Source organism: Nasonia vitripennis, chromosome 3 (assembly GCF_009193385.2).
Source record: "Nasonia vitripennis strain AsymCx chromosome 3, Nvit_psr_1.1, whole genome shotgun sequence".
Lineage (NCBI taxonomy): Eukaryota > Metazoa > Arthropoda > Insecta > Hymenoptera > Pteromalidae > Nasonia > Nasonia vitripennis.
This window is the reverse complement of record NC_045759.1, coordinates 19896173-19916755: the sequence shown is the minus strand read 5'-3', so window position 1 is coordinate 19916755 and position 20583 is coordinate 19896173. Positions and strand designations below refer to the sequence as shown.

At 37.7% G+C, this 20583-nt stretch overlaps 2 protein-coding genes across 10 annotated transcripts; one reads left to right on the top strand and one right to left on the bottom strand.

The window, feature by feature from the left end:
- The first annotated feature begins 866 nt into the window (after window positions 1–866).
- LOC100120049 (transmembrane and coiled-coil domains protein 2) lies at window positions 867–16236 on the top strand. 8 transcript variants are annotated; one of them, XM_032597812.1, is made up of 11 exons: window positions 867–1392; window positions 2986–3195; window positions 3961–4121; window positions 4579–4795; window positions 6179–6365; window positions 6708–6936; window positions 7407–7451; window positions 7742–7836; window positions 8878–9272; window positions 9359–9759; window positions 10376–16236. In XM_032597812.1, exons 3-11 carry the CDS (start codon window positions 4060–4062, stop codon window positions 10500–10502), a joined length of 1758 nt encoding a protein of 585 aa, XP_032453703.1. In that variant the 5' UTR covers window positions 867–1392; window positions 2986–3195; window positions 3961–4059; the 3' UTR covers window positions 10503–16236. The 8 variants fall into 8 exon arrangements, with proteins under 8 accessions (XP_032453703.1, XP_032453702.1, XP_031783853.1 ...); XM_032597811.1 differs by having other exon boundaries at window positions 10346–16236; XM_032597810.1 differs by lacking the exon at window positions 3961–4121 and having other exon boundaries at window positions 868–1392; window positions 8920–9272.
- Window positions 16237–16363: 127 nt separating this feature from the next.
- On the bottom strand, window positions 16364–20576 carry LOC100286829 (zinc finger protein). Of its 2 annotated transcripts, NM_001159346.1 has the most exon segments (8): window positions 16364–17660; window positions 17745–18215; window positions 18290–18602; window positions 18815–19290; window positions 19379–19570; window positions 19652–19792; window positions 19867–20152; window positions 20250–20498. In NM_001159346.1, coding segments are annotated over 7 exon segments (2157 nt in total). In that variant the 5' UTR covers window positions 19999–20152; window positions 20250–20498; the 3' UTR covers window positions 16364–17228.
- Between the last annotated feature and the right edge of the window lie 7 nt (window positions 20577–20583).

The following is a 20583-nucleotide window of genomic DNA, read 5'->3' as shown; positions in this document are numbered from 1 at the left end:
TGAATGAAGCTTGATAACAATAAATCTAGCTGATCCGAGTCGCCAGCTTTAACGAGTTTTTTCACTTACACGTTGCAAAATATACGATTTTAACTACTTAGAAAAAAAAAAAACAATCGATTCGTCTCCGTGCAATTGTCGTTGGCATTTCGAAAACCAGGTAGGTAAGCCAATCGGAGAGAATTCTTTTAAGTTTAAATATTAAATTCCCTTAATGGCTTTATCGATAATTAGTCAAAAGTCTAATATACATGTTCTCGGGTTGTTAACAAGGTTTCACTTGCTTTCGTGCCCTTTTAAATTGCGATGCACTATTCATTGGACTTTAACGATGCCTGACTACCATTCGTTAATCTATAACTCGCTGCCACCTGCATTATGATCCGATAACACTGTAGTCTCGTAATCTTGCAGTATTATTGAGTTTTCCTACTAAATATTTTAGATTACATTGTTGTAAAATTGCAGATTCTAATCGATCAACCGGGAAACTGATGCTTCAAATGTAATTTTGAAAAATAGATTAAAAAAGCGTAAATTCACATTGATTGCCAAAGCACGATAATGGAATCGTTGAAAATTCGATAATATAAACAGGAACGCGGATAAAGCCAATTAGAGGCAAATTTCCACGGCGCAATCATCCCGAAAAACCGCAGAATTTCCCATAATAATATCCCGACCTCGCGTATCTCGCGCGCGAGAGAGAGAGAGAGAGAGAGAGAGAGAGAGAGAGAGAGAGAGAGAGAGAGAGAGAGAGAGCGAGATAGGTGTACGATTCCGCGCGAGATAAAGAAGGACAGCGGCGCCACACTCGCGCTTCCCATCGCCGTCGTTGGCGGCGCTTTTTTCAACTCTATCCTCGGCTCAGTTCAGTGCTCGTCGTCTTTATGCGCGCAGCAGCAGTATACTCGCGTGCTCCGCTCATTACGTGTCCGACTCTGAGATATTATATATCTGCGTGTGTGTATACGTACGTAGTAACTAGTAGTACCAGTGGCACGACTCCTCTCTCTCCCCCCGACAACGACGAGACTACGGCGTCGACGGCTCAAGACAGTGTATCTGTGTGTGTGTGTGTGTGTGTGTATTATAGTGTAGCAAAGTATACACGTATCGGCGAGACTGCACCCACGCAGCGACACACCCGCGCCAGAGAGAAAGAGAGAGAGAGAGAGAGAGAGAGAGAGAGTCCTCCTCGTCCTTAGTCCCTCCGCGTTTCAGCGAGAGAAAGTCGCTATCGCGGCGAGGCTTTCTTCTCTCCTCGGGCTCTCCCGCGGCATATTTATAGTCTCTACCTGTGGACGATGATGCGCGAGGAGCCAATGAAGCATAGCATCGACACCCTGTGATGCTGTTCGCGGTTGCTGATAAGTGTCGTCGTCCTCGGCGGTGCGTATTGTATTTGTATACCTATATACTTACACACACGACTCCTTTTTTTCTGCTATCTATAATGTGTGTATACATACGTATACATAGATTGAGCGATGCGATGCTCTCCGTGCACGCGCGTATATTTTTAGTTCAGGAGAGGCCGAGAGGGTCGTTTGTTGTCGAGCCTCTTTTTTTGCGCTGAGTAAGTAGGTAGTCGTCGTCGCCGCGCTCTGCGCCCAGCTCCTCTTGTTATGTTATATACACTTATTATACCTATATACTGCGTGCACTATACTCTCTGTGTATCGCACACGGTGTATAGCTGTATGTATATGCAGTTCGCGGATGTCCATCGGAGAAGGATTTCCCAGCAATGACACACGCGATCATCTGGATCTGGTGCAGCTGTCAGCTGATTTTGACTTTTACGGGGGCCGATCGTGACCGGAAGCGAATGGCTCGGTACTCTCCTTTTTTTTGCAAGAGGTCGAGAACGTCTCTTGTGTATATAAATACAGTTACTCGGAATGACTAGTTTGTGTACATACATACGCGAGCGGCTGTGTTTGTTTTGCGGGATGTGTGTCTATGCGCCGTTTTCTCGCAGGATCTTGTCAGGGGCGAGTGTTTTGGTCTTTTAAACTGGTTCAATACAAATAACAGCTGATGGGAGGCGATTTTTCGCGTGCGGTTTTGGTTTATTTTTGGGAAGCCTGGAAGTTTATTTAGAATTGTTCGCTGTTCATTTTCCTTTGGTTAATTCATGTTGGTGATAAAAAGTGGGTGTACGATGAGTGCAAGCAGAATTTGATAGCAGATATAGTTAGAAAATGATGTAATTTACTGCATTTAATAAAAAAATGTCAATTTGGAAAGTTGATAAGATTCTGATTCTATAACGTTTCTGTTAATTATGGATGGCCTATACTCCATTATTATGCAAAGAGTGATATGATTCATCTCACATAAGAGTAAAAAGACGCACTTCGAACTCTCACTTATCATTAGTTTCTTTTTTTAAGCTCAGTTTCTAGATGCCTGTCTTATCAACTGCTTTCATTGATGTATGCGTCAAAGCTATTCAGTATGAGTCATTTCTAGCATTCTTACAAGCACGTTCTTTACTATAGCAGTTACCAGAGATTCAACCAAGTCCATCACTTAGCTGAGGCACTAAGACTGCCATCATAATAGAGTTTCAAACAATAAATAAATGATCGATCATTTTAATTGCGTTTTAATGGCAATCTGGGCAAGAATATTCTTTTAGTTCAAGCTGAATTTTTTATCATGTCACAGTAAAAAGAATTGATTGATCGCGATAGCTGCCCAGTGTATAGTGCTATAGCTGTGCTACTAGATAAGATACAAGAACAGGCTTGATAAAATGAGATACATGATTCAACTTTAATATAGAGAATCCATAAGGTCAGCGATGAGTGGAAGTGAAGACTCACAACATTTTCACTACCTATGTAGCAATTAGTTTTGACACAGAAGAAAAACATTTTTTCTTATCTATTATGGAATAATGATGTCCTGAAACAGACATTGACAATAATGATAGTTATACATGATAGTAATACAAATCGATAATTTCTTTTGCAGATCCATCAGTAGAGACGACAAATGCTAAGCAAAGAGAAAACCACTTTCCAACCAGGAAGGTATGGCTAGCTTGACGGTGACAACGTCAAGCAAGAACAGCTCCCGAAGTGCATCTCCCAGCAGAGCCAATCTAATCAGCTCGCACAGTCATCAGCAACAGGTCACAGGCAGCTCTGATCACACATCTAAGTCGCGGAATGCTAGCGCGTCGTAAGTTTTTTTTCACTGTAAAATTATTATATTTCCATTATTCGAAGTATCTCGTCTAACATGAGGAGCGACGTCGTGGAATTCTTGCGAAATGGTGTCTACGCAGAAAAACTTGATGAACCAGTTATGCTTTATGTGTTTTAAAGTATCAGGAGGATTAGGCTCAATTTCAAATGTACGCTGTGTGTTGAGGAAGTGTTGAGTTAGCAGTTGGATTGTCAAAGTGTTTTGAATCTATGCAAAGTAATTTTTGAAATTGTTCTCAAGTCATTATTAATATCATACACAATCACTTGCATTAAATAAAACAACTTATATATGATTCTGTAACGTACTCGCCTAAATTTATATCCGAAAAATGCCGTTAACGTTTAATCGAACTAATCGAGATCGAATCAAATTCATGCAAAACATCGTCTCAATTAAATTCTCCGAGAGAATTAAATCAATGAATTTATCGATCAATTGTGATCAATTGGGAAATACATGTAGACCGTTTACAGTTGATCGATAAATTAATTTTTCTATTGGAAATAATTAAAGAACAATACTCTCCGAGAGCGACAGACAGCGTTCACACAGGGTTAAACGCGTGACTGGAAAAAACCGATACATTATTCCTATGAATGGAAAGCTTGTTCAATTCTTTTTTTCGACTCCTCATCGCATACAGCTCTCAAAATCGATTTTCAAACCGCGATTTTTTTATTAATAATTTGTTCAGACTTTGAGATCATCATGATTTTTTTTTTTTATAATTTTCAGAATCTCACCTTGTGCACATACAAAGAAATCAAAAGATCCAACAACGACACAAGTGCATATCACAACACACGCATAGAAAACGTGACAAGTACAAGCCCGATGCGAAAACGTGCATCCGTACCGCGCGATCACCTCACCGATCCTCCAACATTGAATCATAGGTACACGCCGCACTGTATCATCATTGTCGATCCTCTCTTGTGTACTTGTTAATTCAATTCGTATTGCGCCGCGCTAAGGCTCGACGTGCTCAATCTCTCTTCTGTATATGCATATGATTATAGGGCTTCGTGGCAAAGTATGCGATCACGATGATTCAATATTTTGGAACTGATAGTTGGAAGCTAACGGAAATGACAAAGCCGAGACAATAGCTGTGTTATCCTCGTCCTTGCAATCATGTTCTTTTGAGAATTGAAACCACCAAGTACGCAAGAGCTCTATCTCTCATGTAGCACATATGCACCCAGTGTACTATAGACGAAGCAGTGCACGCAACCTCTTAGAGAAGCCGGCTCGAATTATCACACGCCGGTGTGAATGGCGATTGCATTTAGAGTCGTAAAACCTGTACTTCATCTCAATGAATGTAACTCACTTTTCGTCTTCGTTCGGCAGCCATCAGCATCAGCATCAGCAGCAGCATCACACAACAGCAGAAAGTAGTCACACGGTCGGTGTCACAATGAAGAGCGGAGGTGGAGTTGCCGCGAGGCAAAGATCGCCCGGAGCCTTGGCCAGGGCTGCGGAGGGTATCGACGACTCGGCGAACGTCTCGTTTTCCACGGACGTCGAGGAGTACGCCATTCTGCATCCGCCTATCGAAGATGAGTCTGTGAGTATACTGATTTGAATCCATGCCAGTCATCGATTAATTTAAGACGAGCTCGCTATCGATATAAATATTTACTTTATGTGCTGTCTTCGTGAATGTTGTTACAATTGCTTTTTGCTGCGACTGAGCAGATGTTTTTACAGGGAAAAAGCGCTAACGTCGTTATCACTAATGTAATTATTATTTTCAAAGGAAACAATTATCATAATTGCGAACTCATTAGCATTGGTAAGCGGACACTTTAATGCTGAAATTTATATTAAATTTATTGCTTCGCAACGCCGCGTTTCTCGAGGCCTATAAAAAAATATCAATACAGTTCACGGTTGCATTTGCGTAGTTAGAGAAGTGATAAGTAGGCTTTTACGTGGCCATAACGCGCGCGTTCTCAAATTTATCTGGGAAAAGTGAAAATTTACATCGATGCACGGAGAGGGAATATTTGTTTAGAAATTCGCTTACGGGATATAGCTAAGGTCTCTTTTGAAAGTGAAACTACACTCAAGGATGTCTCAAGCTGGTTGTCTACAACAATTTGCATGAGTCCGCGGGACTTCGAATTACTTCTGCAGCTTTTTTTATCTTTTAATTATCGCTATAATGATGTAAACATTAACTCAAAAAATAAGAAATAACAGCTTTTTTTACAACAAGGTAGAACGATTATAGAGCGATACACGACGTCTTGAAGCATCTCGGCGACACACAGAAGCTAATTGCTACATGTAACAAGGCTTATCTCTTTGAGTTTAATCTCGCTGAGGACGTTACACTTGAGTTTTTCTTTCGAATTTGCCCGGCGCTTGCTTCTTGAATCGCACGTACACGAGTATAAACAAACATTAGCTTATCGTCCACAGTTCTGCATGACCCGAAGTGTGTTGCTATTTTTATACCTGGTATACTATACCTTCTTCTTGACCGCAAAAGTACCTTTCACTCAAAAGGTCGCTACCGAGTTTAGCTGTATTAATAAACCATTGCCGGAGGACAGAAGCATTTCTCCGAATTTAACGGAATAAAGCTCTAGAAGCTCTGAAGTATGCCGTTACTGTAACAGATCAACATTTAGGAATAGCTCGTTTCAAGAGCAGTCTTATTCTTAGCTCCGAATCGTAAGCGCATAGAAGCAATAGCGTCACCGGATAGCAGTAACAATCGATTTACAAAATCATGGCCAGCACGTGCCTCTCGCAGAAATGCTCGTAAAAAGAAAGCACTCGTTCTACGCAAGCGAGAGAGCGTGGGCGAAAAAGCTCTTAAAGCTCCCGCTCGACGGCAGCATCGCTATCTCAAGCGAATTCTCGAGAGAGCTAGGAATTAACGTTCAACCCCTTGGTGGCGCTTTGTAAACGTGATGAAAAATTGTTTGTTTTTTTTCAGTTGGACGCGTCGTACGGTCATCACCAGGCAGGACAGCATTCGTCGTTCATGTCGAACGGCTCGTCGGAACTAATCGGCGACGACGTGGACGCCAGTAGCGGACGGGTTCGCCAGGCGATCGAGCATATTCAGAACAAGATCGCCAAGACGCGCGAGCTCATCAAGACCGAACAGACCACCAGAGACGGTGAGGCTCCTTTTTTCGTATTCGAGTCACACTTCTTTTGGCTCTGAGTCATCGCTGGCATTCAAAGTGCCAGCGATGGGCATTTGAGCATACTAATACTTTTTACGAGAAAGGGACCATCCGTTTAAATGATGAATTATAGATGCAAAGTGTAAAATTGAAATTCTACTTTGTCACAATTGCGGTTCGGGCAACGATATTAATGTCGTGTCATCTTCTGTCAGCAAAATCTTGGCAAATGGCGCTTGACAGGCGTTCGCTAAGACTTTCTCTTTATTGAAGCGTTATGTTTGCAAAAGGCTTCGCGTATATTATAAATTGTAACGATAACGATATTTTCAGAGAATGTAAACGAATATCTGAAACTGGCGGCGAACGCCGACAAGCAGCAGCGCACGCGGATCAAGACCGTTTTCGAGAAGAAGAATCAAAAGTCATCGCACAATATTCTGCTCTTGCAGAAAAAGCTTGACAGCTACACGAAGAAGCTGCGAAACTACGAGATGAACGGTGCACAAATGGCCCACCGTCAACCTCGGGAAGTCCTGCGTGACATGGGACAGGGCTTGAAGTACGTTGACTACGCAGTTTCACCGCGTCATGGGTTTTTGCATGAAATGTCTCTCTTAGAGCTTATCCTCTTTTGATTTTTGCTATCATCAAAGTAGCGTCCTATCCTTTTTTTCGTGTTTTGTGAGTCCTATTCGAATAGTACATATTATACAATAATCTACATTGAGTTTACTCAAACAAAGCTAGAGATTTTTATTTTAAATTTGGCTTTCGTGTATAGCTTTTTAGTTCCAAAACTGTGCCGATTTTTGAAGAGTGGAATAATTAGGCTAATATAACGCTAAATGTTTCTATGATAATTAAACTACGCAATACCGATAGTTTCTCGATAACGTGATCCGCAAGGAAGTAACAACTGATAAGGAATAAGTATTGCGGAAGCTTTACGAAGTTATTTCATGCGAGTCCCTGATAGTCTAACTTTATTTTATTATTATTTAATCATAATCACTTTTATTTTTCATTTAGAAATGTGGGTGGTAATATTCGTGATGGTATAACAGGATTTTCAGGGTAAGTGTGAGCACAATTATTGATTATTAAATTCCAGATGTTTAATATTCTTAATAAATGCTGTTAGTTTAGAGTACTGAAGCTAAGATAATTGTAGAAGTAAATGTTTTAATTTTTAAGCTGGCCAATCGTAATTCCTTGCAAATTAATTAGATCCAGTCAATAACGTAACATAGTCAACCTCGGGAGTTGCATTTGTATAATTCCATTGTATGAAATAACTGAATTGAGATACTACTATTACGCACTATTACATTGCTACATATATTAACATAAGTTTGTGTTTTCAGAAGCGTTATGTCAAAACCAAGAGAGTTTGCTCACCTAACAAGACACCTGATAAAAAATAAATTCGGAAGTGCTGATAATATAAACAGTATATCACGTAAGTGCCCTATTTCGATACATCACGCTTCATTCATTATTTTCATGTTTTCTTCATCACAAGGTATTTCGTTTCATTGTATCGTCGCAACTTGACTCGCATAATCGAAAAAATTTGCAAAAATTTACACACTGACACTTTCACATATTGCGAAAGAAAAAAAATTCACTGTGTCTTTAATCACTGCCTTCACAAATAAGGTTTGCAATTAAAACTGGTGATATATTTGAAGCTAATACTATTTATAACTGTTTTTGCGCTGCTGTATAATAATCTTCAGTAGTAAGTAAAAAGCAAAAACAAGAAAAAAACTCACTGATGATTTAGCTACTATTACACGCTTGAAAAGACTTCACTTTCTTTGACTTTGTCGTACTGTAATGCACATGTATATTCACTTGAGGACCTTGTGCTTTCCAAATTTTCGCCTCTGACTACAGTTATCCAATACCAAAAACAGAAAAGATTGGCTTAAGTACACTTAGAACATTGAAGAGTGACATTTGGCGGAAAGCGAAGTTTTTTCGCCAGTATTTCGAAAATTTCACGATCGGTGTTTTCTTATTCTGCTATAGTACGCTACTAAATATACTCTCAACTGATTGAAAAAGTTTCTTCAAAATCTTGTATACAGCAAAATTTCTTGGATACAGCGTATAAATTGGCTATTAGAAAACATTCTTGTTCAACTTCTGAATATAATTTGTATAAAGAAAAAATGCGAGACATCTCTGCGTCGACATTTTTCACGTCACTGAAAAGAAATTGTATTGTCAGTTTCCTCTTCAATTCTGTCTGCATAGGTGATATGCAATTTAAAAGAGAAACGATTTTCCGAAAGAACGTAAATCAGCTTAAGCTCCAAACATTTGTTTTCAGTGCATAATCGTACTTTTCTCGATAATAAATTTAGTGCCAAAACTGACCTTTGATTCTTTTCAAGCCTGATGCTCATGTCATGTAGCTCTCTTACTGTTGGGTGTGTATTGGATAAACTCTGTAATTCTAAAGAGGCGAACCCTCTCTGTGCTCTGATCGCAGATGGCTCGACATTTTATGTAAACGATACACCGCGTGCAACAGGTAACAACGGCGATAGCGGCAGCGTTGAGGATGAGAGTGGCAACAAAGCTCACCACGGCTCAGCCACTTTGCCCGGAGGCTGCAGTCTTGGATCGAACCACAGCGCAGGGGAAACTGGAGCAGCGACTGGAGCAGCTGGCGGTACCAGCGGACAAGCGGGCATCAAGTTTCCATCAGAAGAGGGCTCGGAGTGCTCGAGCGTAACGAGCGAGAGCGGGCCTGGCAGTCGGGGACAAGCCCATGCCTGCGGTCACGAAGGTGGTCGGCCCTGCAGCCTCAAGTCCATTTTCGCCGAACTGCAGGACCATAGAGAGAACATGGATCGGTTAAGGGAGAAGCTCGACGCTTTCAAGGTTAGTGTATTGTAGGAGAACTTGAATGTATAAATACAGGGTTCATCTTTATTTTAAATGATTATAAGAATAAACTATATTTACAGAATGTACAACAAGAAGTATCTTACCTTTCACATGCCCTACAAGAAGAACGATTCCGCTCCGAACGACTGGAAGAACAGATAAACGACCTCACAGAGCTGCACCAAAATGAGGTAGAGAACCTCAAACAGACGATCACCGACATGGAAGAAAAAGTGCAGTACCAAAGTGAGGATAGGATGCGTGACATTCACGAGATGCTGGAGAGTTGCCAGACGAAAATTTGGAAGATGGAACATCAACAGCAACAGCACCAGCAGTATGTAACTCTCGAAGGCCTTGACAACAGCAACGCCAGAGCGTTAGTCGTGAAACTCATAAACGTAGTACTCACCGTTCTCCAAGTTATCCTATTGTTAGTTGCCACCGGTGCCGGAATCATGATGCCGTTCCTTCGGACGAGGTAAGCAATCATTTTTCAAGTTACAATTTCATCGACTAGTTCATATTGATCATAGTCTTACAGTATTTAAAAATTTCAATGGTAGTAAATTGTTAATTAAATAATAAGATGCGTAATTTCGTTAAAAGCTGGTAAAGTTTCAAATTTGACAAAGTTGTATATTATAACTTTTATAACTACTAGTCGATTAAAACTAGCTTAAAACGTACTGATTAAAGTTGTAAAGTTAATGTTTTGAACTAATTAATCATTTTTATTTTTTAAACGATTTAGAAGTGTATTATAATACCACATTAGATTATGTGTAAATTAAAAAGAAGATGATACAATTCAATTAAAATTTAATGACCAACTTTACAATTTTATAACATATGTGTAGCAAATAATCAAATCACGATTTTATTTTCCGACCTTTTATCTCACCACACTATCATTTAATCAACTCCATCCTCCCTCCCCCCTTCACCCCCACTCACAGCCATCTCATAACTCATCTGAAAGCTACTCGATACTTTATGATTTGCACGCATATCTCATTCTTTACGTTTTGCCGTTTCGTCGGTGTTTGTCGCCGCGTCTGTTTCAGCTGTACTAAGCCCCATTGTTTCATGTGCAGGGTGCGCATATTGACGACAACGTTCGTCGTCCTGGGCATAGTTTTTGTCCTGAAGCAGTGGCCCGAAGTTCACGACGTCGGGAGTCACCTAATGCGTCACCTCAAACAGACCCTCGCCGTCAAGTAGCATTCCTCGTTGTTCTTGTTCTTGTTGACGATGGCGATGATAACGATGAGACCCTTGGCAATCACGATGTTAGACCTACGGGACAGGCTCGCGATCGAGAACGACAGGAAGACAATCGCTTACTGCGCGAGCTCTTCTTTTTCTCGATTCGTAGCATCTTTCTGAATATCCATCGGGCTTCACTGCACAGAGATTATTATATACATATGTAGATTGTCATTGAAAACTATGTGATTAGATAATCTATACATATATGTATACGTACGCATGTATGTATGATTGCGAAAGGAAATGGAAAGCTTCACTTACTTCGAGGCGTGCTCTTTGTTTTCCCAATTGACAAAGGAATAGACTAAATTGTTGTTCTTTAATACTGCTAAAAAGATAACTTATTATTCATGACGTTGGAAAACTCAATTCTTTGATTTCAGATCCTTTATGCAAATCATTTTGTGCATAAATATGATCAGAGTATTTAGAAAAGTTCCTTATTTTATCAAATTTCTGTTAAAGTGTTTACAATGTTCGTCCGGCCGTATTAAAAGTATAAGACATTTGAGCAGCAAGAAATTAATTTATGTAAATAGAATATTTCAATGAAACTCAGCTAAAGTCAATATAAAAATCTTGCCAACTCGAAGTGACGTATCTCGGGAAAACTGTGAGTTTTCGTTTTTGTAATGTTCTCCATGTAAAAAATGCATCTGTTTCAAAGTAAGTCAATCCTTCCAATCCTGAATCAAAGCGAGCTTTTCGAGAACGTACACTGCAAGTAACGTAAATTATAGACAGCGAATGTTGGAAAAAACTGACATTTTCTGAACGAGTCGAGCTCGAATTTGTTACGAGGGTAGAATCGCTGTTTTTTATAGTTGTATATTTAAATAAATTTTTTTATTTAGCTTGTACCTTTTTTTCTTGTATAATAGTTAATTTTTTTATTTATTATTTAACCCTAAATAAACGGTGTTTATATACTTTTCTATGATACCGCTTCAATTATTAGATTATTAAATTTTAAGAAGCTTAGCTTTACAATTTTATTTTTTTTTATTGTGAAATCGCGCCTTATTTTCAAACAACTATATTCAAGTGAATTCACATCTTAATTCCTTGAACGAGTTTAAAGCAGAGTCTCGTTTATAAAAGCCTCTTCAAACGAATAAAAAAGAGAGCGTGAGCTTCGCGTGAGCATGAGGAAAATTCAGCAGAGCAATAGCTAATACATCCGTTGTATTGAGTAGACACATAACAATCTTTAGAAAATTGGACTACGGTGTTAGCGAAGAAGTAGCAGCGCAAAAATCGTTTTAACCGCAAAAGCATTATTGATCGTCCAGGCGTTAGCATGTAAGGCAATGGTGTAAATTCATAAAAAAAGATAAAATATCGGCACCTCACTAACACTTTTTACAGCAACTTACAAAAAACACGTACATAAGCACTTGCACGTTCTATACGCTAATTTACATACCCTGTAAGACGTATATACTATAATACTATATTTAGCATGACTAAGGATTTTTTCGTGTCTGATGTAAGATCGTTATTAGGCGTCATCATAGAGTTACACTCGTAATTGTATAGCTTCATTCGTTCGTTTAACCAGGACTAATGAGGAAGACAGACGATTTAAGGCTGTGTAAGCAAGGAATGCGAGTATACAGTAAACTTGGGACAATAAGCCGAAACATAAAACACGTTTTTTAATGGTGAAATTCAAACTTTATTATTCTAAGTGACACCTTAATAAGTAGTGAAAATTCTATAGTTTGCTACTTAACTCTTGCAATAGACTATTCAAATTTTCATGACGTCTTAAAAAATTGTAAAAATGATTGAAATTGACGACTGTACTATTATTTTGTTTACAACAAAACGACAATAATTACAACTAATTATTGGTAACGGAGAATTTATTTCTCTGTTTACTGTATACAGCTTACGAGTCTTTAGAGAAAAAAGGCGGTTCATCCGAAAAACAATGACAATGAAATGAGAAAAAGACTGATAATGGATCAGCTGGTTAGCGAGCTAATCGAACATCTCTTCTTTTTTCAAATTAAATTTAACAAAGCGATAAAAAGCCGTCTGAACAGATAAAGTTTTGCCATGAAGAGGAAGAATAAATAAATAAATATGTATATACATTCGGCATGTGAGACACAAGTACAAACATTCCCAGTATTTTAGCAAGAAAAACAGTGAAAACTAAAACAAACTGCAAAATTTTGACGAAATAAACAACATACACAAAATAAAGAGACACGGTCATGATGCTACAAAAAATAAAAAAATGCCATTCTTACTATTTCTATAAAACCAGAGATCGACGATAACAGATTCGCGAATCACAGCAACACCAGCAACACACGCCACCGCTGTAATGCCGAGAAATAATTTTCTACGTTTATAAAACGAGACGAGACGAAACCAAGAATTAAACGCTATGTGCGTATTTTTCATTATAGGTCAAAAATAAAAACGCGTTTATCATTGTGTATTGGTAGCTGGTAATATCGACGTTTGGCAGAGACCTATAGGAGCTGTAGATCCCATTTCGTGCAAGGTTTTGTATAGAGTGGTTCGGAAATTTAAAAGAAATTAGAACTGACTTATTCAACCTTTGCAAAGTGATGGTTAGTGTTGTTGAAAAAAAAAAAAACAAATAATTGTTACAAAGATAAGAAGCTATCAACTTCTTTTTTAGTAACTATTTCAGTGTTGGAGTCAAAAATATGATATTGCTATTTATAATTATAAGCTTTATCCGCCTTACATATAATTCATTCAGTGTTCTCCACCTTGCCTTTAACAAGATGTAAGGCAGTAAATTTAATAGTTTCTAAAAAACATGCCTTGCCTTATTTGTTGTGAATTTAGATTTAACGGGAACAATTAAATGTAAATCTTTCCAAATCATTGCATCTGTCTTTATTTGATAAAAATAAATGTCCTATGTGATCCAGCACTGATCTAGAATCGAGATACTTTCGAACACAAATTGTTCTCTGAAAGAAAAATCAATATCTAAATCAAGATATCTAAAGTATAGAGGCTTGTTTTTGAAATTTAGTTATAAAAACTTATGTGTGGCTCGTCCCTTTTGTCGATGTTGATATCCCTTTTTCTTCGTGTATATATTTAATAACGATCAAGTACGCAAAATAATATCAACTAAAAAAAAGATAAAACGAATTTGTTCCTAGTAAGTTAAATGTTTGACGAAAAGTAAAAGTAGAAGCTCTATGACTTTAGTCTTTACTGAATTTAATGCTGATTCTTATCGATGCGCAGCAGTTTGCAAAGAAGAGATCCACTCGAATACGTGTGTTCCCTGCAGCTTTGATCCCCCGTCTAATATGACTGTATCATATTTGATACGACACGATTTTTTCTGTGAAAAAAATACGTTTTTTTATTCTATCTTGACTTGTATTTCATTACAATAATGTGTGAATCTTATGCGCCAAAAATAAAAATGATAATCAATCGTTCAAATAGCCTTGGGAAGCTTCGTAGTACTAAACTATCAAAAAAATATAATTATTTTATAAATTTCAAAGTTTCATATAGATGCCAATGGTATACTTGATTTTTATACAAACTATATCAGTTGCCAAGAATTATTTGAAGATGAACCAAGCTCATAATTGACATGGGCATTCGAGTGGATCATCCGTAGACTATCTAAATACATAACAATTAAATTTCGTAATCCATAGCTATACAATGCAAAATCGTATTCAATGTTTTTAATCGTCGCGAGCTCACATTCAGTTGGGCATCGTTTTTTGGGATCAATTCGTAATATGCATGTCTATGTAATGTGTATTCAACCTGCCAATCATTTATGATTTTTTAGTTTTCTCCCTGTACCTTTAAAGAAATTATTGATTATAGATTTCGGCAGCATAATAGCACGTAAAAATTAACGCAGAAAGCAATCAGAGAAACGAATTGTGGTCTCCTTATCGGGCAAAGTTAGGTATCCGCCGTCACATCATTACTCTGAGATCGCGTAATATTTTTATAAAATTACATTCAAACTACTAACGTCGAGTAAATAAATTGTCTTCTCGAAAATTCAGCATGCATTACGAAATTAATCACAATTCAATTTAATAAATTCGTTTGTACAGCTCGAATCGATGTATCCAAGAGCAAGTATACTCGTGCTTAACAGGAACATGCAAAAAATAGACAACAAGCCAGACATCGTTACGCGTTTTAGCTGATAAACAATCTACATTATAATAGACGAGCATTGATTGTAAATAGGAGAAAAAATTTTATATCCGCGCGTGCGCGTACGTATGTATATACAATAAACCAAGCATTAGCGAGGGAAAAAAGTAAAAAAATCTGAGAACATAAAGAAGAAAAAGAAAGTTATGATAAACATGGACTTTAAGAAAATGCGAGCGCGAACTGCCACGTGCTTTGTCGACGAATCGGATGTGATCTTATTGATAAATTGAATAACAATCGAGATGTGACGAAGTAAAATGAACGAGGTTGTGCTATTGGCTATATTATACTATACGAATGATTGTGGAAGCCGATGGCAGTGCCGAAATTGACACTTTGTAGGTCTCGTGTACGGTCGTCGTAGTATAGAGCGTAAGATATTTGCAATGGTAGACACAGCATTGAACGCATCATTCACCACACGAATACACGCAGAATACGCCGGCACACACACGTACACTTGTTTGACGGTGCTTTTTTGGTGATGTGCATATACGGGGCCCCTTGCGCGTTATTGCATTGCGATTAGCTTTTTTATTTTCGTCTACACGCTCTTATGTGATACTTATTTCGCGAAATTTTTTGTATATCGTTTCTGTTCGAGAGAGAAAGAGGAAAGGGAATTTTACACACGTTCTACTATATAACATATTATGAAGTAATGTATAGATCTTTATTTATAACAATCGATTATAAAAATAATCATTTAAGAAATATATAATGAGCGTCAGAAGTGTATATAGACTTGAAATGTTTGTTGATATGATGCACACCAAGCTTTTATTAAAATAAGTGTTATAACACTACCGATTGAACATCTTTCGATGACAACGACGGGCGTATTTTGTAATTTGTATGATTCATCGAAACCGCGTTATATTATAGGTACATGCTTTCTTTCCACTGTATTTCCTTCTGCGTTTTCCTCTTGTGACGGATCTTTTATATTATGTGCATGTAATGTTATACAAGAAAGAGCAAAGATGTGTGTACCAATACACACGATTATTGCTATACAGAAAGTGTGTTTTTTTATTTTAAAAATGCAAGCACATACATGAGGTATAACCACACGTAAAAGAGTAGAAAAAGGGGCCCTGCATAGAAACCAGTAATCGTAGTTTATGGTAGAGTTTATAATAGAGTAATTAATTGCGCGACGATGTCCGATCAGCGTCCGGAAAAATTGTTCGATCGCTTTATGCGCACTTCTGGAGTATTTTAGCGAAGTAAAGGTAACAGACAAGAAAATTTCGCAGAAGTGAGAAAACCTAAAAATTAACGTGTAATCGTAGGTTGACTTTCATAAGGAGGATAAAAATGAATTAAAAAATAAAAACGGCAGATGCAATCAAATGTTGACTGTCGCGCTATGAACTATATATACATAGATATACGCACGTTTCTTTGGCGCCCGGTTCCAAAATGTCGCGTATGTTATCCGAATAAATATTGTCACAAATAAAAGCGAATTTTTAGAAAAGTTTGCGTACAATTTTATTTATTACCAAACCTGTACTTACTGTCCTTTCATTTTTATGAATTTTAATTTTTTTAGCTGCTTTGCTTGGGACTTGTAAAAAAAAAATAAACCAGGCTTATAATCAAAATTATGAGTTCACGAATGTTTTTTTATTATGACGATCGATATATCGATTACATAGAAATAAAAGTAAAATCATACATAAGAGATCGCATATGTATTAATACATACAAGATTAACTGTATAAAATAGTTGCTTAACAAAATTATACAATGTGATGTATTCGACGACGAAAACATTCGACTTTATGTAAGAAATATTTTACATGAAAAAAAAAAACTGTGCTTTACCTAGTGCTACTATGTACAAAATACATTAAGTGCAAATCTCAGCACATTTGTTTTGTTATTTTGTTTATTTTTTAATGATTTGCAATATTTTATTTCATGATTTGTTATATTTACATTTTAATGTCAAAGTACAAAAGTAGTTAAATGCTTTGTTTGTCTTTCCTTTTTTGTGTATTACAGCACTTTCAGTCGGTTTAAATATCCATTTTAGTAAAAAATATACGCTACAGCGTATTATTAATGCATCTCACCCACCTCTTCTCAAAACAATGAAGTGAAACAATAATTTACAAAAAATATCAAGTCACACTTTTTTCAACAAAGTGTTCTTGGGCTTTGCGTTCTCTTAAAAAAATAGTATTTGGAAATCCTACCTTAAATATACATGTATTAAAAGCAGAATGGCAATTAAGTATGTTGAAAGATAGCTCTCAGTATAAATAACTAAAAAAAAAATTAAAAATCATATACAATAAAACGAAAATCAAATTACCAACATTTGTAATTATATCTAGCAATCTCTTAAAAAACTAAACTTTTTTATTTAAATAATTTTTGATGCTTTAATTTAAAAAATCAACACATTTGAAAAAAGACTTCCTTCCAACATTCTTACTTGCTTCAACAATTAACTCACACTATTTACTCTGCGGCTGCCACAGAGGCAGCAACGCTCGCTTCTTGCGTTTCTGTGAGCTCAGGCTCCTTTTGCTGTACTTCCTCTTTCTGCGCCTTCTGTTGCGCCGCTGATAGATCAGCTGCACTATGTTTCTTTCTGTGGCACATCATTGTCGACCTCGAGACGAAGGCTTTATTGCACACGTCGCACTCATAAGGTCGCTCACCTGTATGCAGCCTCTTGTGTATCGCCATTGGACTGAACTGCGTAAAGGTTTTTCCGCATATTTCGCATCTATAGGGTCTTTCACCAGTATGTGATCGTCGATGACAACGAAGAGCTGATCGACGAGCGAACACCTTTCCACAAAGATCACACTTAAAACTCTTCTCGCCCGTGTGCATTGTGGAGTGGATTTTAAGATCGACCCTTGTAAGAAAACCTTTACCACACACCTACAAATAAAGTGTTTGAAATTTAGAACGTTATTTGCATATAATTAATTTGGGCAAAGAATATTTGATGAGTTACGTTCATACCTCGCATAAATAGGGTTTTTCGCCAGTGTGAATCCTCAGATGTGTATTCAGATAGCTCTTGCTTACGAACATCTTGTTGCAGACAACGCATGGATATTGCCTATTATCCATTCCTGAGTGAATCTTTTGATGGCTTTTGCACAGTCCTTTCGTAATGAAGCTCCTGCCACATATCTCACATTTATAAGGCTTAACGCCCATATGCCGGTTCTCGTGGTCTTGCAAAGACTGCTTGGTCTTGAAGTTCTGTCCGCAAGTTTTACAAGAATAAGGTTTAACGTCGGAGTGCACGCGCTGGTGAACAATGAGGTAGCTCTTGCAGCTGAAGCCCTTTCCACATGTCGAGCAGTTATAGTCAAACTGGCCAGTATGGGTGGCTGTATGCTGTGCCAGGCCAATTTTGCTGCGGAAAGCTTTTTCACAGAGCATGCATGGGTAAGGTTTTTCACCAGTATGCTTTCGCATGTGTTCCTGCAAAAATGTATTTTTAAAATAAATAACAAAAAACTATGAATTACTTATGTTGTCACTTTAATAATCAGTACCTGAAGCTTATAATTTGTTCGATACTGTTTTCCACAGTGTGTGCAGATCTTGGGCGTCCACTTAGGTCTTGAAGATCCCGGTTGCTTCTTTTCCGTTGCAGCCTGGCGTTTTCGTTGTTCCTTTGGTTCTTCAGAATCCTTCATCTCATCAATCGTGTTTTTGCTCTCTATGCAATCTTGACTATGTAAATTAAGAACTTCAATACTTGTGAAGTACATCTCGCAGTTTAGGCAAACGCAGAAGTGCTGGTTAAAGTGCAAGGCGAGATTGTTTGGTTCTGAGGCGGCTTCGTTGCAAAATGGACAGACATACCTGCGAAATTATTTGAAAAATATTAAGTGCTTGGCTTTTTTTAAATCAGGATGAGATTTGTAACATTTTTAATATTCCCTCAGCGATGCAGCAAGCCGCAGGCTTGAGCTGTAGCGGCCAGTTTGTCGTCACAGGCTATTTGCGAGCAAGGATAAGCCATCATCGGGAAACGTTATACAAAAGAATCTTTGAATATTATCTCGTCCACTTACCAGTGTGATTCAGTCTCATCAATTGTAGGATTATTCAAAGCGCTCTCTAAAAGCGCATTTTTTGTGCTCTTTGTGTACTGCACCATGATACCATCAGTATTATCTCCAACATCCACGTGACTCGTCGAAGGCAGGGAAAACGAATGAGCAGAACTTTCGGCATTATTGAGTGGGTTGTCGTTGCCGTTACAGCCATCGTCAATTTCGCTTTCGGCTCTGGACGAAGGGAAGCTGTTAGCTGTACTGACAGACTCTGCAACCAGCCTGTCTTGCAGATTCTTAGCAGCAATGCCATCGAACTTGATCTCATCACAATAATGCACACTTATTTGTTCTTCCTTTTGTGACTGGTGGTCGGCAGCTGACGTCATCGAGGTGACGTAATTAATGTCTAGCTGACTGAGATGACCAGCAACGGTGAGGTTCTCGACTGTCATATCACCTTCAAGCTGCATTGCCATTTCTTGTTTACATACCTTTAGAAAATAATATACAAATAAACGTTTAATACAGAATACTTTAATTTGATTAAATTAAAATTTGTATGGTAAAAAATTGCAATACCTCTCTCATTTGTTCATTGACCATTCTCACAGTTTCGCCATCTAAATGAAAACCTGCAACTTCTATATCAGTCTCTTCTCGATTCATTTCTTCTTGAGTGACAACTTGCTCTCTATTGGGAAGACCAATGTTGTTTATAACAGGAATCGCGTGAATGCCATTTTGCACATCATGCCTTGAGATATTCGTATTCTGCATATCATGAATACTATTGGTAAGTCTACCTATACCTTCTTGAATTTCTTTAAGAGTTACACTATCTAGAGGACTTACATCTTGCTTGCTTATGGTTTTTAACATCTCCATAAACATGCCTTCCGTTTGTAAAACTTTTTCTCGAAAATCATAAAGTTCATCAACTTTGAAAGCGCACTCATTGCATATTACCTTTGGTAATTGGTCAGACATTGATATCTGAAATAATAATTATTGCTATGGTATGTTAATGAAAATATGCAAATAAGTATTTAGTGAAAAATGAGACATACCTGAACAGGTAAACAAGCGGCTATCTTTTTATCGATATTTCTCATTTGCTCTCCACCTTCAAAGATAGGTAATCCCATGAGAATACCCATCTTAGTGGCACACAGTCTACACAGATAATTGAGTTCCTCCATTTTTATTTCATTAAACAAGCAGGTTTCTTATAAGAATTAGCAAAAGCTTTTTTTAAAAAGTATGAGTTGAGAGGTTAGGAATTATCTCTGTACATTTCCCTTCTTATGTACAACTCCAAAAGATGCTTTGTACAAATTTTTTCGGAGTCGCTCCCTGCCAAAATGTAAATCAACATTCACAGTCTTATTATTCAAATTGTACTTTGCCTTAAACAAAAATATTTAGAAAAAATTTCACACAAAAAACGAACCTTAAAAAGCTTCTGTATATGTAAAACAATCAGCTAAAGTGCCAGCCTCGCCAGTACATAACTCAGCCCAGGGACTCCAAAATCTACTTAATAACCGCAATCGCGTATAATCATCGCATCTAAACTCACAACTCCAAAATGTGCAAACTTAACAAAAATCAAACTCAATCACGATGCAAAAAAAATGTCTCCTTTCTACCCAACAGGACAACAGCTAAAAGCAGTCGAGGAGCCATTCTCAAATATCGACTGAATATGCATACCTATATTGGATCCACATCCCACACTATGCGGAGGTATATAATATATATATAGGCGTGTGTATATGGAAGAT

Excerpts from the sequence above, each read along its gene's own strand:
- LOC100286829 (XM_031927200.2), bottom strand. The coding sequence starts at position 19,998 with ATGGAGGAACTCAATTATCTGTGTAGACTGTGTGCCACTAAGATGGGT. Across the intron at positions 18,216-18,289 it reads GAACAAATTATAAGCTTCAG|GAACACATGCGAAAGCATAC; the intron begins GTACTGATTATT and ends ACATTTTTGCAG. Across the intron at positions 17,661-17,744 it reads AAAAACCCTATTTATGCGAG|GTGTGTGGTAAAGGTTTTCT; the intron begins GTATGAACGTAA and ends CTTTATTTGTAG.
- LOC100120049 (XM_001603681.6), top strand. The coding sequence starts at position 3,047 with ATGGCTAGCTTGACGGTGACAACGTCAAGCAAGAACAGCTCCCGAAGT. Across the intron at positions 6,937-7,406 it reads GACATGGGACAGGGCTTGAA|AAATGTGGGTGGTAATATTC; the intron begins GTACGTTGACTA and ends TTTTTCATTTAG. Across the intron at positions 9,760-10,345 it reads ATGCCGTTCCTTCGGACGAG|CTGTACTAAGCCCCATTGTT; the intron begins GTAAGCAATCAT and ends CGTCTGTTTCAG.